Source organism: Euleptes europaea, chromosome 1, assembly GCF_029931775.1.
Source record: "Euleptes europaea isolate rEulEur1 chromosome 1, rEulEur1.hap1, whole genome shotgun sequence".
Lineage (NCBI taxonomy): Eukaryota > Metazoa > Chordata > Lepidosauria > Squamata > Sphaerodactylidae > Euleptes > Euleptes europaea.
This window is the reverse complement of record NC_079312.1, coordinates 32,235,217-32,253,552: the sequence shown is the minus strand read 5'-3', so window position 1 is coordinate 32,253,552 and position 18,336 is coordinate 32,235,217. Positions and strand designations below refer to the sequence as shown.

At 42.6% G+C, this 18,336-nt stretch overlaps 1 protein-coding gene across 1 annotated transcript in view; it reads left to right on the top strand.

The window, feature by feature from the left end:
* Window positions 1-18,336, top strand: part of CFAP20DC (CFAP20 domain containing) — a 212,081-nt gene that overhangs the window by 56,200 nt on the left and 137,545 nt on the right. The window contains exon 6 of the mRNA XM_056864469.1: window positions 14,990-15,146. Within this exon, the coding sequence (XP_056720447.1) occupies window positions 14,990-15,146 (157 nt within the window). The remainder of the gene's footprint in view (window positions 1-14,989; window positions 15,147-18,336) is intronic.

The window sequence follows — 18,336 nt, the reverse complement described above, 5'->3', positions numbered from 1 at the left end:
CTTTCCTTCCTTGCTTAAAATATCGATGTATAGTTACCTTTTCTTTTTCTTTTTTTGTTATAACACTTTTCTTTAAGGCCCTTTGGAAATCTACTGAAGAGTGTGGAGCATTGCAATAAAATTAACATGTAAAGTGATTTCATATATTCAGTCTTGTAGCCACTAACTTTGAATTTGAGAGAGAATATTAGTAGTCAACTTTCTGGCTGTTTCAGAGTGGTGATCTGGAATACTTATGTGTGCGTGTGTGTGAGTGAGCTGTATTGTGGTAGAGAGATCTTTACCGTGATGTAGTGGTTAAGAGCGGTGGTTAGGACTCTAATCTGGAGAACCAGGTTTGAGTCCCCATTCCTCCACGTGAGCTGCGGACACTAATCTGGAGAACCAGGTTGGTTTCCCCACACCTCCACATGAGCAGTGGATGCTAATCTTGAAGACCAGATTGGTTTCCCCACTCCTCTACATGAAGCCTGCTGGATGACCTTGGGCTAGTCACAGTTCTCTTAGAGGTCCCTCAGCTTCACCTACCTCACAAGATATCTGTTGTAGGGAGGAGAAAGGAAGGAGATTGTAAACTGGTTTGATTCTTCCTTAAGTGGTAGAGACAGTCAGCATATAAAAACCTATTCTTCTTGTTCCTCTTCGTCCTCTTCTTCCTCTTCCTTTTCCGTCAGTCTCAGTATTTTCTGCCTGTTGTTCATGTGCTCTAAATATGGGCAGCACTTGGAGGAACTGAATGATAACAGCACACGTTCTTGCCAAGGACTCTTCCATTCTTCTTGGCTGTGCCATCCCATGCTGTCCTAGGGACGAAGAGTAGTATGAACCCATCCTTCCTACAGGAATGTAACCTCTTCATATCTTATGAAGAGGTGGGATGTCGCATCACTTTTGCTTAACTTATTGAAACTATTTACACCCTTCACTGTACATGTACAACTGGCCTAAGGTTGCCATAAAAATGATAAACCCATACAAGGGAGCCAGGATTGTAAGACAAGTGCAGAATGGATTAAAAGCAGTATTGGCAGATAAACGTAAAATTTATTTTATTTCTTTGTTTTATTAAACTTATATCCTGCCCTCCCCAGCAGAAAGATGGGCTCACCGTACCATAAAACACAATAACATGGATAAAAACATGATTAAAATCTTCCCCATAACTCAATAAATAGATAGCATGTAACATATGTCAGATGGCGCACATAATTTGGGATGTATCTGCCACAATAAAGCCTGCCATATTTATATTCAATCCCCCCATACAGTAATGATTTCAAGAAGGGGTAGGGCAGGGTAGGGAGGCCAGCATTGATGGACAAAGGAACCGCAGCTGGCCTCAACCATAGGACTGGTGGAAAATCAAAACACAAGCCATAAAAGCAGTCTGCCAAATAAGAAGTTAAGAGTTCAGCAGGAAAATAAACACACTGATAAAAATGCCCCATGAAAATAGAACCATATATAGTAACAATCAATAGAGATGAGGGATTTTAACTGTAAAAATTCTCATAAATGAACAATTATACCAAGGCTCTGGGGGAAAAAACAGGAATTTTCTCCTGGCACCTAAAATATTGCAGTCTTGGCAACAGGTGAGCCTCTGTTCGGAGATCGTCCCACTTGATTCAGAGTAGTGGAATTACCCTCAGTGTGGGTGTGTGGGGGGGATGTATCTGGAAAGAAATGTAAGGATACCAGAGTTCTCAAGATTGTTTGGAAGTGTTGAAGATTTTCATGGATGGAATTAAAATACCTTAGAGAATATCTTTCAGCTGTGGCATTCACCGTGTTCATACGAGTGATATACAAAGTACATTAGCTCTGCATATTAAAATGCAAAATAATATTACTTCTATAGTTCATAAGAGGTTCCAGGTGAGACTGTGGGTGCTCTTATAAATGGTGTACCCATTATAAAGAGTCATATCCACGAGTCCAAAAAGAGGCATCTGCATACACAGCAGCCTTTCCTTGCATTCAGATCAAACATTTGTAGGCATCTGATACACATTTCTGCCTGCATTTTGTGTTTTTAGTGGGGACTTGTTTGGCTTTCTGCATTAGAACTCTAATTAGAATTGGTTCTTGTAGGTTATCCGGGCTGTGTAACCGTGGTCTTGGAATTTTCTTTCCTGACGTTTCGCCAGCAACTGTGGCAGGCATCTTCAGAGTAGTAACACTGAAGGACAGTGTCTCTGTCCTTCAGTGTTACTACTCTGAAGATGCCTGCCACAGTTGCTGGCGAAACGTCAGGAAAGAAAATTCCAAGACCACGGTTACACAGCCCGGATAACCTACAAGAACCAATGAACTCTGACCGTGAAAGCCTTCGACAATATTTCTAATTAGAATGCTCATTCCCCCCCCCCCCCCAATCATGCTCCTAGTAAAGTGCAGTATCTTTTTCCAGCATGACTAAAATTGGTTTGGGGCCAGTGGCCATTGACTTCATGTTAAAATAAGAATCTTCCAGGATAAAGCTACGAAAATAGTCCTGGAATTTCAGGCCATGAACACATGAAGCTGCTTGATACTGAATCAGACCCATGGTCCATCGAAGTCAGTATCGTCTACTCAGACTGGCAGAGTACTATCATGTTACTACCGGAGCTTTATCAAAGAGACAAAGTTTTCTAGGGCTTTCTTACAAGTTGTTAGACAGCAGTTATATTAATGTTAAAACTTCATTTTAATTTCCTGCTTTCTGGCAAGTGTGGCTTTAAAAAATTAATTTGCATCAGACAGCCATACCACTAAAGTGGTGGTTAAATCAAGATCATTGCAATAAATTATTTTTCCTCGTTTTTGTTTAGGTGGTTACAGTGTTGAGTTAACGCCAATGTTTCAAGATTAAAGCATTCCTTAATGTATCATAAATTAAATTAAGCCACATAGTTGGAAGGCTCAATTTAGAGATGAAATCATTTCATAGATACTGAATCACCTATTCCGGTCTAGTGCAACAGCGGGAATCTTTAAAATGTTAGATAGTTTTTGTTTGCTAAAAGGTAGATCTAATCATTCTTATGTTCCTCAGGCCAGACTTGAGTTGACCCCAGGGACAGATTTGAGACTAACCGACATTGTTGTCATATGGATATCTGCAGCTGCCTTAAATGGAGTCAAACTACTGATTCATCTAAGTCAGAGTACTGATTTAATAAGGGATTTTTCTGCCGATTCTCCAGAGTTCTGCTTGAGCATAGTAAACTCTGACTAGCAGACTTCAAGCAGAGGCCTTGCTTTGTCCTTTTTTAAACAGAGCTGCGTGTCTTTGGACCCAGGACCTGCCGTGTGCAAAGCATCTGCTCTGCCGCTGACCCGTGGCCCCTTCCAAGTAGGGTTGCTAATCTCCAGGTACTAGCTGAAGATCTCCCGTTATTACAACTAATCTCCAGCAGACAGAGATCAGTTCACCTGGAGAAAATGGCTGCTTTGGCAATTGGACTATATGGCATTGAAGTCCCTCCCCTCACAAAACCCCGCCCTCCTCAGGCTCCACCCCAAAAACATCCCACCGGTGGCAAAGAGGGACCTGGCAACCCTACTCCCAGGGCATCTAGCTCTCTGGCCTGCTGCCTCCATTCCCTGTACCCAATCCTATTTTGACGTTTTTACCTCCCCTTATTTATTTTACTTATTGCACTTGTATCTTGCTCTCTATCCCGGCCGAAGCTGGGCTCAGAGCAGCTAGCATCCATTAAAACCAAATTCATGAACATATAAATATAAATGCAGTTCAAATATCTAACAGTAACATGATTTACAAGAGTCAAATTGACGCCACCCATGTTTCCGAATAAACTGTTTTAGTACATCACTGGAACCACTTAGGTTTTAGTTGCTTATTTACGTACAAATGTATCCATTTCCAATATCTATGAAGACTCAAGGAATTTTAGGAAGGGATTCTCTGACATGAAACAAGTTATAAATTGGTTGGAAATAATCTTGCATGTGTTGCCTGAGTCAAATTGTGCACCCAGAGTACTTAGTACTCAGCAATGGTTGGCAGCTCTGCAGAGGTGGCAAGTCCGATATTCTTCTTGATGTTAGTAAAGTAACATTTAATGGAATACATTATTATTTTAATTAATTTAATAACTTGACGGTTAATAAGAGTAATGGTTGCTTCCCCTTTAACTTTCAGTTCTCATGTAAATATTAACATTTTCCATTGTCACACTGTTGGCATTTCTTGGGTTCAGTGTATACAGTATTTCTCTTGTGCTTTTATTCTTTATGTTTAATGGTGTTTGCCAAGTGTAATTTGACTCTGTTTCAAATGGTTCTGCTGTTTGAAGCCAGATGGAGTGAGGCTAACATTTTCAGGTTTTCCCATAGAACTATTTTTGGAAATAGCTTATGCTATGCAGCAAATTATGGTGAGTTTAGGAATATTAGTAGTGAGCTTAGAGGTGAGTTTAGCGATATTAAGGTGTGCATTTTCTCCTTCTGATTTGTGGATCAAATCATAGATCATTCCCACAGATTATTCCCCAGTGGTAATTTAGTGCTTTGCACAGCGTCTAAGGGTCAAACTGGAACCCCATTAATATATTTAACAGGTTGCCAGAAGAGAGTCTGTTTTTGGTTGTCAGTCCCACAACTGTAGATCATTTACTGAGAATTCCTCTCCTCTTCTTGTCCAAACCTAACCCGTGGCTGTTATTGGTAAGAAGATGCTCCCATTTTGATCTCAGGCATCACAATGGGACACAGGCCATTTATGCATGGGAGGTTTTGCCTTGGATTTGCCGCTCTCTAGATGCAAATCCAAGATGCACATTTTCCCCATCCAAATTCTCAGAACTCTAAATGGGGACTTATTGTTGAGTTTTGAGAATTTAGATGGGACAAATGTGCATCTAGAGAGTGGCAAATCCAAGGGAAAACCTCCCATGCATAAATGGCCATAGAGTAAGAGTTAATCTGAAGACATTTTAGAGTAAAGACATAAACACGGGGGATGAACAGCATTGGTTTTACCATTTACCTTTACTGTAACAATCCTAACTCTTCTTCTTCTTCTACCCAGATCAGCCCAATGATTGGCTTTCATCCTTTATAAAGAGGGACATCAAGCATGCATTTGTGGTACCACATTTAGTACGACAAGTGTGCTTCAAACCATTTCCATCACAGGGGATATGAGAGGTGGATTCTTTGTCCTTGTTTCGGTACTGGATTGGTTTGCATATGTGGCTTTTCAGTTCAGAGCTATAGAGATATCATGGCTTTGTGACACAAGTCTTGTCCTGAGTTGTGGACTAAAAGGCTGATATAGAAAGCTCAACTGGCATCTTAAGCTGACATCAGCTACTCGTTGTCATTTTTATGTAAGCACAGACTGAAAGACAAAAAAAAATTGAGAAGAGATGACTAGCAGACTTCAAGTAGAGGCCTTGCCTCTGAAATTCGACTGCATACTTTTTATTTTGCCCATGTTTTCACAGATCTTTCACGACACTCACTAGTTCAACCACAACTTGCTTGTTGTCTGGTTCTGATTAATTTGCTGATTCATCATCTTAGCTCCTTCTAGGTACTTTACGGCCATTGCTCCATCATCTTTGAATATGATTTGAGTGGGATGCACCCATTGCCAGGATTTCCCCCTTCAGCCTCCATTGCACCTGGGCTTTCACTCTGAAACTGTTGCCAGTACTTTGTGTGTCGTAAACCTCCCTCTTGGTCCCTCTGCCTTCCTGCATCAGGGCTGCCCAAGAGAGTATGGTATATTTAACGCATAGTTAAATTGTGGAACTCCCTGCCCCAGGATGTGGAGATGGCTGCCAACTTGGAAGGCTTTAAGAGGGGAGTGGACATGTTCATGGAGGAGAGGGCTATTCTGTCAACGTTTCAGTAAACCCACGGCGTCTCAGGCAATAGAAACTCAAATCCAGACAGAGCAGTGATTCAAAGATTTTATTCTGGAAGTCAGTGGTTTCAGCAAGACGAAGAAGGTTAGAATGCAGATCATTGGGAATTTGCTTCATTTATAGAACGGACACAATGGTTACAGCAATACAAGGGAAACAATAGATTTCTTTCTCCTGGTAACGACTTCAGTGGGTCAAGTACCGGGTACTTAAGGGCAATCAGAGGTGAGGCTGGTGGAGTTCCTGGCATTGTGAGCGAGACCCGGTATCTGATGGAAGATTTACACGGGCGGGTCTCCATACAAGTGTAGATCTCTGACCAGAGCTAGTGGTTCGTGTGCAAAACAGGAGGGAGGGGGGGAGTGCACGGAAGGATCATATTGTCTAGCCCGTGTTGCCAGAAATCCTATCTGACATATTCATGGCTACTAGTCAAAATGGGCACTAGTCATGTTGCATACCTATTCTCTCCAGGATCAGAGGAGCATGCCTATTATATCAGATGGCTTTGGAACACAGGCAGGACAATGCTGCTGCAGTCATCTTGTTTGTGGGCTTCCTAGAGGCACCTGGTTGGCCACCGTGTGAACAGACTGCTGGACTTAATGGGTCTAGTCCAGCGTGGCCTTTCTTATGCTCTTATGTTCTTTTAAATATAACCCAAACATCTAAAAAAATGTTTTCCCCAACACGTCTGGTCTGGAACTTTAATGTTTCAGTACTAGTTGCCACCACCAAGAGAAACCCTTCCCCCCTTCTGTTGCCCCCCACCCCACCCGCACTCTTAGACCTCAGGAGGATTGGGTGTGTGTATGTTAGAGAGAGGAAAAAATGACAGCATAAGATGTTTAGCCCGCCTTCTCTTCTTGGTTGCGCAGCTGGCGCTGTCCCTGCAGCACCTGGCTGAATCCTGTTTGTGGGGGGGAACCGGCTGGGCTACGTGAGCCTCTGAGCAATCAGTTTGCACATCATATCCTTTAGAGAATAGGTCTTCAATAACAAAGCGTAAATCCTACTAAAACACAGGTAATTGGGAAACAATGAGAAGATAGATCACTAGAGGCAAAACACTCGGCAAAATAACTAAATGATGCGATGCCAATTCTATATTTACCACAGAAAAACCTTCACATTCCTCTGCCTGGAATGAGTCCATGACGGAGGATCCTGGCACAGCCTTGCTAGGCTTGCCATCGATATCAGTGTCCTGACACAAAACTCCGGACCAGAGTGACCAGTCTAGCAATTCTTCTGCAGCCTGGTTGGATCTCTGTTAACCTAATTAAGTTTGGGATGGGCAGGTCCAAAATTTCCCTCCAAGCCTGCTTTTGGCCAGTCACCTCCAAAGTTTGGAGAAGAGTTATTCTGGGGTCCCTTGACAGGAGATTAAAACATATCCATCTTGGCTCCTCTGACAGCTGAGGCAATGAGCCTCAGAGTCTATTCAGTTCCCAGCCTGTTTCCAGACCATATTTGTCTCCTTCCCCTCCTGGATGTACTTCCGGATTTTTATTGCCCCTTCTTTCATAATCTCACTAACAAGCCTGTGTTATTCTAAGGTACATTTCATCTTGTTACTACAATGTGTACTCTGCATTACAGGGGGCAAATGAAAAAATCACAAGGAAATCCGGATTCTGTGCCAAGAAATGCTTGATTGTGCAGCCTGTATAAAACAGATAAATGAAGCAATTTTCATATATGCTTTATTATGGATGATATCTGTTCCTCACAAAGAGTTACAAAGGCACCAGAACCCTCCAAACAACTGGAAATTTTATGGCTTTGGAAATTTTACCAGATTATGCATGTACTTTGGTCTGTGGTCATGTCCCAAAAGGCTAGAAGTAGGCTTTTTTTTTTAAAAAAAAGCTTAAGATTCTCAAAATGCTATATCTGGTGCCCTGTACCAAATTCTGTCCCTTTTCAGTTTCTCCATAGAATTGCAATATGTACACAGTCCTGGTCCTCTCCCCATGCCTGCTAGTATCCAAACTATGCTGATAGTTTTGCCTGGAATTCTGTAGGACTGGAATGTCTCTCCACCCATGCATTTTATAATACTGCACAGATAACACAGCTATCCTTGCCTTATGGAAAGGCATATCCTTTTGTTGGCCTCCGGGCGGCCCTGTAAGTGCATGAGCCTTTGCTGCCTGCCAGCCTGGTATAGTGGTTAGGAGCAGCAGACTCTATTCTGGTGAGCCGGGTTTGTTTCCCCACTCCTCCACGTGAAGCTTGCTGGGTGACCTTGGGCTACTCTCAGCCCCATCTGCTTCCCAAGGTGTCTGTTGTGGGGAGGGAAAGGGAAGGCGATTGTAAGCTACTCTGAGCCTCCTTAAAGGTAGAGAAAAGCAGGATAGAAAAACCAACTCTTCTTCTTCCTCCTCCTGGGCTCAGGACTGGAAGGGAAGGAGTTTTACAAGCTGTCCAGTTTTTTTCCTCCTCTGCTCCTGTTCTTCTTAGTGGAGACAAAAATCAAAGCGCTGTTTCCCTTTCACACCTCCAGCCCACCCTCAGATATTAACATGGTAAGCAAAAGGAAAGCCCGAAGCTGTTTGACACATATAATAGGAACATGGAGTGTGAGAAGCATGAATCAGGGTGAGCTTGAAATTGTTAAACAAGAAATAGAATGTTTGGACATTTCAGTCCTGAGAGTAAGTGAATTAAAGTGGACTGGATCAGGACATTTTCAATCAGAAAATTACAAAGTGTTTTATTCAGGGAATGACAAAAAGAGAAGAAACGGATGGTTCCATATTAACATACCATACCCTCATTAGCACATTATCTTGATACTTACAGGACAATGATTAGCACATTACTTTTGCAGGACAATACTCAGCTCAAACCCAACCCCTTTCTGACTATATATTACTCTTCCTACACCCTTGACACTGAGAGACACTGTTCTTTAGTGTTACTACTCTGAAGATGCCTGCCACAGTTGCTGGCGAAACGTCAGGAAAGAAAATTCCAAGACCACGGTTACACAGCCCGGATAACCTACAAGAACCAATGAACTCTGACTGTGAAAGCCTTCGACAATATTTAGAAGAAACGGAGTTGCTTTAATAGTGAGGCAAGATGTAGCAAAGGCAGTCAGGAGCTATAATGCAAAGTCTGACCGAATAATATCAGTCAGACTTCAGGGAAAGCCTATCAACATAAGCATCATTCAAGTTTATGCCCCAACTACAGATGCTGATGAGGGAGAAATTGAAAGTTTTTATGCCAGTGTTCAGGAATAGATCACACACCTAAACAAGATATGTGATTGGAACGCAAAAGTAGGTAACAAAGCAGAATCAAATGTTGTTGGCAGATTTGGGCTAGGAGCACGGAATGAAGCAGGAGAACGCCTCGTAGAATTCTGTGAAGACAACAATCTGTTCATTGCAAACACATGTTTCAGGCAACCAAATAGACGATTGTATACATGGACATCACCAGACGGCCAGTATAGAAATCAAATAGATTACATAATTGGAACCAGAAGATGGAGAAGCTCTATTCTCTCGGCCAAAACAAGACCAGGAGCCGACTGCGGTACAGATCATGAATTGTTAATGTCAAAAATCAAGGTAAAGCTTAAGAAAAACACCAAAACATTCATAGCACCAAAATACAATCTAAGCAATATTCCTGAAGAGTTTAAAGACCATGTAAGGAACAGATTTGCATTACTGAGTTCAAGTGAATGTAAACCTGAAGAACTATGGGTGGAAACGAGAGATATTATCAAGGAAGAATGTGCAAAGACTATTCCTGTAGCCAAAAGAAATGAAAAACATCGATGGATGTCTGAGGAAACTCTTAAAATTGCCAAAGATAGACGAGAAGCAAAAGTAGAAGGTGACAGAAACAGAATCAAAAGTGCAACGTTCCAGCGACTTGCACGTAGAGACATAGAGACCTATTATAATAACCAATGTAAAGAAATAGAAGAGAAAACCAACAAAAAAGGAAGAACAAGAGATCTGTTCCACAAGATCCAAGAAATCAAAGGGAAATTTAAACCACAGTTAGGCATGCTGAATGATCAGCATGGAAATACATTAACTAAACAGGACAAAAAAAAAGAAAAAGTGGGAACAATACACTGAAGAACTGTACAGAAGAGATGAAAGGATAACAGATTCTTTCCAAGAAGAATCTTTTGAAAAAGAACCTACAGTTTTAGAAAGGGAAGTGAAAGCTGCACTGAAAGCAATCGGGAGAAACAAATCACCAGGAGCAGATGGGATATCAATAGAGCTATTCCAAGCCACAGAAACGGAGTCCATCAAAATCTTGACAAGAATATGCCAACAGATATGGAAATCAAAACAATGGCCCACAGACTGGAAACAAACCCTTTACATTCCAATTCCCAAGAAAGGAGACATCAAAGAGTGCAGCAACTATCAGACCATCGCATTAATTTCTCACGCAAGCAAAGTGATGCTCAAAATCTTACAGCAAAGGCTGTTACCATATATGGAACGAGAAATGCCTGATGTTCAAGCTGGTTTCAGAAAAGGAAGAGGCACTAGAGATCATATTGCAAATATACGCTGGTTACTGGAGCATACAAGAAAATTTCAGAAGAAAATCAGCTTGTGTTTCATAGATTACAGCAAAGCTTTTGACTGTGTGGATCACAAAAAGCTATGGCTGGTTTTACAGGAAATGGGTGTGCCTCTACATCTGATCGTTTTGATGCGCAACCTGTAGTCTGGACAAAAGGCCCAGTTAGAACAGAATATGGAGAAACAGAATGGTTTCCAATTGGCAAAGGAGTCAGACAAGGATGTATTTTATCTCCCTGTCTCTTCAATCTATATGCAGAACATATAATTAGGAAAGCTGGATTAGATTTAGATGAAGGGGGAGTGAAAATTGGAGGGAGGAACATTAATAATTTGAGATATGCCGATGACACTACATTATTGGCAGAAAATAGTGAAGATTTGAAACGACTACTGCTGAAAGTTAAAAGAGAAAGTGCCAAAGCAGGACTACAGCTGAACATCAAGAAAACAAAAAGTAATGACTACAGGAGAATTACACAACTTTAAGGTTGACGATGAGGAAATTGAAATTGTTGAAGACTTTCTATTCCTTGGCTCCACCATCAACCAAAAGGGAGGCTGCAGCCAAGAAATCAGAAGGAGATTGAGACTAGGAAGGGCAGCCATGAAGGAGCTAGAAAATATTTTGAAGTGTAAGGATGTGTCCACCAAGACTAGATTAATTCATGCCATCGTTTTTCCTATTACTATGTATGGGTGTGAAAACTGGACAGTGAAGAAAGCTGATAGGAAGAAAATAGATTCCTTTGAAATGTGGTGTTGGAGGAGAGTGTTACGGATTCCGTGGACTGCCAAAAAAAACAAATCAGTGGGTTATAGATCAAATTAAGCCTGAACTGACCCTAGAAGCTAAAATGACTAAACTGAGGCAATCGTATTTTGGTCATGTCATGAGACGACAAGAGTCACTGGAAAAGACAGTCATGCTAGGAAAAGTTGAGGGCAGCAGGAAAAGAGGAAGACCCAACAAGAGATGGACTGACTCAATAAAGGAAGCCACAGCCCTCAATTTGCAAGATCTGGTCAAGGCTGTCAAAGATAGCACATTTTGGAGGACTTTCATTCATAGGGTCGCCATGAGTCGGAAGCGACTTGACGGCACTTAACACACACAAGCAGCACCTGTCTGAGCAAGCTGCTTGCAGCCCCACATAACTTCCAGGCCTCGTGCGATCGTTGAGGTTGTTATGTCAGTATTCCCAAGAGCTACAGCCCTTGACAAGCAGGCACGACTTGGCTGCTTGCCAGAAAAGCCGCTTTTATCGGAGGACATTACTCAACAGACAGAGGTGGGCAACCCTTCCCAACCACTGCCGCCTGGGGGAGGGGTGTATTTTATACCTCTGTACTCTTGTAAGCATAAGCGTTCCCTGCCTCTATAAAACTGAAAGCACCATTCAACAACATGCGCAGAAGTCGTTTAAATATCTGCCGTGCACCCTTGTAATTGCCGGCTTTAATCTCAAATAAGGTTCTTGCGGACTGCAGAATTCAGGTTCTAAGGCATAGAATGGTATTTTCATTGGTTACAGTTTTATGTTGATAATTGGTTGATTTTAATTATTTTAAATGAGCATTCATTTTTATAATGTTTTTCCGCTGTCTTGGGAGCCTGATGATTGAAGAGGAAGCATAAACATTTTAAGAAATAAGCAAATAATACCCTAAGCTGCCTGGGCGAAGGCTTCAGAGGAACTAAGTTGATGGTAGTCTGAGGGGCTCAGCTTCCTTGCTTATATAGGCTCACTGTGAGTTAACAGTAGATTAGCTGAGGGCTTCAGGGGGGCGTGGAGAGTAAGCAGAAGGGTCAGATGCACAGGAGGAAAAAATAAAAGAGGAGTGCAGGACCATGTAGAAGGTAAGCAGGGAGGGGCTGTGGCTCAGTGGTAGAGCCTCTGCTTGGCATGCAGAAGGTCCCAGGTTCAATCCCCGGCATCTCCAGTTAAAGGGTCTAGCCAGGTAGGTGATGTGAAAGACCTCTGCCTGAGACCGTGGAGAGCCACTGCCGGTCTGAGTGGACAATCCTGACTTTGATGGACCTTGATGGTCTGATTCAGTATAAGGCAGCTTCGTGTGTTCATGTGTGATACACATGGCCTTTTGTCAGTTCATGATCAATCATTGTACCCACGAGCATTGAAGACAATTAGGTTGCAAGTAACAACTATTGATTTTAAATATGAAACGCTTGTCAAAAGTTTAGGCTGGGTCAAGTACAGACCACTCGCATGGCTTCTTTCATCGGGGTTGCTATCCAACAAAACATGGATATAACTAAGGCTTTCTGCCCTATACAAGATACACTATACAGGCTGAAGTAGTCGCAGGGCAAAGCCCTCAGTGCAGTTATGATACTCAGTGGCTCCTCTCCCAATACATCTCTATTGCAAAGTGTTCTGAATTATTCAGACCAATGTCTGCCAGTGCTGAAATATAGTTGTGTTGGGTTTTTTTAATAGCCTTGTCTTCTATATCACCTGTGGCAGACCTGTCAAGAATGCAGCTTCGCAGATTGCATGCTACCCACCAGCCGTGTACTGTGACTGGCTTGATAAGCACCTGTTTTTTTGCTGCTTGCTTGGGGCGCAAATAGAGAAGACTTTATCAAGCATATTACTTGGCTAATGGGCCACAAAGCCGACAGGCCTAATCTAGGTCATTTTCTGTCCAGAATGTTGATAGATTTGCACTTGTGAGTAGTATAGGTTCCTATTCCTGGTATAGTTGCTTATCCCAACCTTTGTTGCTGGCAGTTAGAGTTTGTCTGAAGTGAAATTCCGAATGCTTGAGTGGGTTTTAGAACATTAGAAAAGCCACGCTAGATCAGACCAAGGCCCATCAAGTCCAGCAGTCTGTTCACACAGTGGCCAACCAGATCTGTCCCATTTTTGCTCCATTCCATGGGCGTTTCTTGTATTATTCCACTATGATTTAAGTCCATCAGTATATGTTTCAGTGATTCAAGGACCATAGGAAAAGTGCACAAAGATCTTCAGTTAAGAGTCTCTAATGAGATGCAGCTGGATACTCTACTAGAATGCATCTTTAGTATAGTATTACAAAAGTCAATGTATATGTTCTCCCAATGCTGGGGTAAAGGGGGTAAAGGGAAGATGACTGGGGAAGGCACTGGCAAACCACCTCGTAAACAAAGTCTGCCTAGTAAATGTCAGGATGTGACATCACCCCATGGGTCAGGAATGACCCGGTGCTTGCACAGGGGACCTTTATCTTTAATGAGATATTTAAAATATTTCACATTAGTGAATCTGTCTATAGCAAGTTTGGGAATCATACCGAAAACCTCAGTGTGCTTTTTCAGTCGATCCCTGAACTGCAGAAATATGTGCTCACAGGCCCCAAAATCCCCTCCCCCCATTTCACTGTGCTTGGCAGACAGTGAAGCACCTTAGTGAATAATTGGGTGTGCTTTTACACTATGTGTTTCACAATAGTGCGTGCCCATGGGACTAAAAAAGAAATTGAAATCTGGTGTCTGTGGTCTTTTGCTGGCACTGAAGAGATGTAGGGGTGTGACTGTGTGTGTGTATACGTGTGTACAAATGCGCATAAATTTCAGATAGAAGAACCATGGGATTTGTATTGAGTGGGCTGAAGAAGAGGAGGAGTTGGTTTTTATATGCTGACTTTCTCTACCACTTAAGGAAGAATCAAACCGGCTTATCATCACCTTCCCTTCCCCTCCCCACAACAGACACCCTGTGAGGTAGGTGGGGCTGAGAGAGCTTCGAAGAGAGCTGTGACTAGCCCAAGGTCTCCCAGCTGGCTTCATGTGGAGGAGTGGTGAAACCAACCCGGTTTACCAGATTAGCGTCTGCCACTCATGTGGAGGAGAGGGGAATCAAACCCGGTTCTCCAGATCAGACTCCACCGCTCCAAACCACCGCTCTTAACCACTACACCACTCTGGGTTCTGCTCTGGGCACCTTCCATCCGGGGGCTGTGATGAAGAGAATTCACTCTAATAGAATATCATGACCACAACTGTTTGGGTTTTTTTCCCCCAGTGAAAGCCAAAAGAGTTTCAGTTAGATCACTGGTTCCCAACCGGGGGTCCGTGGACCCCCAGGGGTCCGCGAGAACTAAATTAAGGTCCGCAGAACAAAGTTATAAACCCATAATAAATTAATATTTTCAATTAAAAGTTCTCTATTATAAAAATATATATTCAAATATTATTCTAAGTTTAATGTTTAACTAACAGTTATGATTAAAGTTTATTTTCAAATTCTCGGAATTTTTATTTTGAACCTTGGGGTCCCTGCACCGAACAAAAAAGTTGTAGTGGTCCCTGGTCAAAAAAAGGTTGGGAACCACTGAGTTAGATCAATAATATTGCTCCAGTACACACTGTTTGCGTTTGTCTGTGTATTGTCAGCGTATTCTCCTAGTGGCAGCTCTGAGGATTGCAGTACAATTACGTTTCATAAATAACTGGGAAATTGGCCTGCCAAGTTCAGTAGCTTGCGCAGAGGTATCACTAATCCTGTTTGGCTTTTTCCTCAGTGGTGCAATCTATGCATTGACCTGGTAGCGTTCACCAGTGAGATATTCAAAGGAGCTGTTTTCCAGTCCCTGGATGGCATCATTGTCTCAGCTAACTGTAAGCTGAGGAAGATCTTCACGCTGAAGTCGAAGCCGCTGGACGCCGCTGACGAAGATGGTGCGTTGGAAAGCTGGGTGCCCTGAAACCTGCACTGTTACTGTTCATGTTCCCCAGTACATTTCTATGCATGTCTGTCAAGCTTCTGTGATGAATCATTGGAGAGTTTATTTGATTTCATGGCAATTAATGTGAGCACAGGTCACGCACATCACTTGCTCGTAAGCGGCAAATGACATTAGCTCAATGTGGTTACAATATAGGCAGGCACTTAACGTTTTCATAAAGCACCACCTTCATTAAAACTATATTGTGGAAAAGGGTCCATCTTTAAATTAGCATACAAAACTGCTAATAATCTTCTGGCCAGCTACCTTCAGGTAAGTATTTCATTAACCAATTTGAAAGAGAGCTTGTTATTTAATTATCAGCTGGCTCTTCTGCTAAGAGTGTCATTTCCTCAAGGTGTCTTCTAAAGACTTGGAACTGCTCAGATGAGCCACATGAAATCTAACCTTTATTTTTCTCCATTTTAGAACTGGACATTAACTCTCCCTCCGGCGTTTCACATAGTATTAGTAAAAGTTCTGTTGTTCCTCCACCACATACTACTGTTTGAATGCTGTGTTGTATTTTAAGCAAGGGGGATCATGTCTTCCCCCTCAAATCTGCCCTGCAGATTCTGGACTACCTCCCCTTTCCCCCCTTGCCCTTCTCAATTTCCATCTTTCAGACTCCCAGCTCCTGTGCAGAAGGAAGTAATAAGAGGCTGCTGGCAGGTAGCAATTCATTTCAGAGGTTTTGCTTTGTAATGTGAGTTGTTCCACCAGCCTGCTAATTTGCCTAACCTCTGAGTCTGTGTGCATCCTTTTTGGCCTTCTGTTCAATTGCTGCTGCTCTTTCACTTTAGTCATCGGGAGCTCTTTGTGGTTTCTCTCTTCTTCTGGGTCTATAGTGCAGAGGTTCCCCTGTGGGAGACTGAAAAGTGGGTCTTTGTACCTCTTATAGGAGAGTATTTAGGTTGCTTTTCCTTCCGACTCACACTTCCTGTAAACTTCTCCTTGAACCTAGTCCCATTGTGCCACCAATTTGTAGATCATCTGTCAAAAATTTTACAGAGCTGTTTCCTGCATTTGTGCTCTTGCTTCACAGTGAAGACGTTCAAATATGCAGGCATTTTTTGAGTGAGAGGAGATTGTTTCACTGCAAAAGGATGACAGTGGCTGAGCTGTTGAAGAAGGCAAATGGCAGTGATCCTCTCCAAATGCTTTGTTTTTTTCCTTAGCTGCTCGGGTGTGGAGCGGAGCAGGGCCCCACTTGACCTCAGAGAGGAACTCGCTTGCCAATGGCCAACAGTGAAAGAGTGCAGTCTTTTGGGTATCGATTGCTTGCAGTTGCATTCTTCTTTGAAGCAGGTGGTCAGTTTTGGGCACTCTTCCTAGTGAGCAAATGTGTCTTGGTTTCAGTAGAATGTGTTTTCTCAGCCCTGGGCTAAAGTCCTGCAATTTTGATCCCAGTGTATCATTGCGGTCGTTGTTGTTGTTGTTTTTTAAAGAAAGGCACCTTGGAGATGGTATTTTAATTTTGTGCTTATTCTGTCCAGGTGATTTGAATGTGTAAGCCTTTGGCTTTCAAGGACCAGCATTTTGTTTAGCAGAGCTGTGCCATCTGCGCAGGCAGCCTTTCCCCATCCATTAAGTAGTTGATTTGTTATGTGTCAGTCTGGAAGGAAGTCTGTCATATTGAAATGTTTATTGAATGGCTTTCGCGAGGGTGACAGCTGAACAGGAGGATGCACCAGCTGAAGGCAAAAGAGAATTGGCATTGCTTTCTACTTTGACAGGATGGCGGAGTCTTCCTGTATGTGTGTACTGTACAGAATATAGGATTAGAAAATGCAATACCTTTGTTAAGATGGAGAGAAAATTGAAAGCCTTACATTTGTATCTTGGGACAGCCTCTCCTGGTACACCCCCTGAAGATCTCTACTGTCATCTGATAATAATCTACTGGTAGTCCCTGGCCCTAAGAGTGTGCGGCTCTCCCCGACGAGAGCCAGGACCCTGGGGGACCTTAAAGAGTTCCGCATCTGCCAGACAGATAGTTGAGGGCTGCTGCGGGTATTAGATCTGCTGGCCTCCCTTCCTCCTTTCCAGGCTATACACTGTATCAACTGAGGGGGTGGCCTCCCGCCTATCTCGGTCAATATGATTGATTGGAATTTAGGGGCCATCTGAGATTTGGGGCATTTATTTTAAATTAGGATTTTGTTGTTTTAAATTCAGAAATTAACTTTTAATCTTATTGTTTTAATATTGTTGATGTATTTTTAAATTATGTTACCCGCCCTGAGGCTGGGGAGAGCGGGCTACAAATAGCAAAAAAAACATAAAAATAAAATGCATAGAAGATTACGAACAGGTTATTCAGTTGTGGTTGTGAGGAGTGTCTCTTCCCATTAACCACGCTCAGTAACTTTCTGAGATCCTAATACCTGTTTTGCATGGTTCATATTTTTGTATCACAAACTTCTCAAAATGTCACTTATTAAAAAAAAAAAAAAAGCTCTATCCTGCCTCTTCACAGCTCAAGGACACGTGCATGAAATTAAAAGAGGACATGCTAAAAATGCCACAAAATTAAAACAGGTCAATAATCTAGAAGGCATACAGTTAAGCAGCATCAGGTTATCAGTTTTACAGAATGTAAGGTTCCAGAAGGGAGAGGTTTTACATCACTGCTTGAGGAAGGAACAAGACAACACCCCTCATCAGTTAAAAACCCTGCTTCGTGCAGTAGCCAGCTGAACTTTACACAGCCAAAGCACGTGGAGCAGGGCCCCATCCATGGGATGCAAGGAAGGTCATATGAGGTATTCTGTCAAGCTGTCTATCCTTGCAGAATTATAGATTCATAGAGTTGGAAGGGATCACCAGGGTCATCTAGCCCAACCCCCTGCACAGCACAGGAAATTCACAACTACCTCCCCCCCACACCCCCAGTGACCCCTACTCCATGCCCAGAAGATGGCCAAGATGCCCTCCCTCTCATCATCTGCCTAAGGTCATAGAATCATCCTCTATATGACAGCCCTCCTAGTACTTGAAGATGGTTATCATATCCCCTCTCAGTCTTCTCCTCTTCAGGCTAAACATACCCAGCTCCTTCAACCTTTCCTCATAGGACTTGGTCTCCAGACCCCTCACCATCTTAGTTGCCCTCCTCTGGACACGTTCCAGCTTGTCTACAT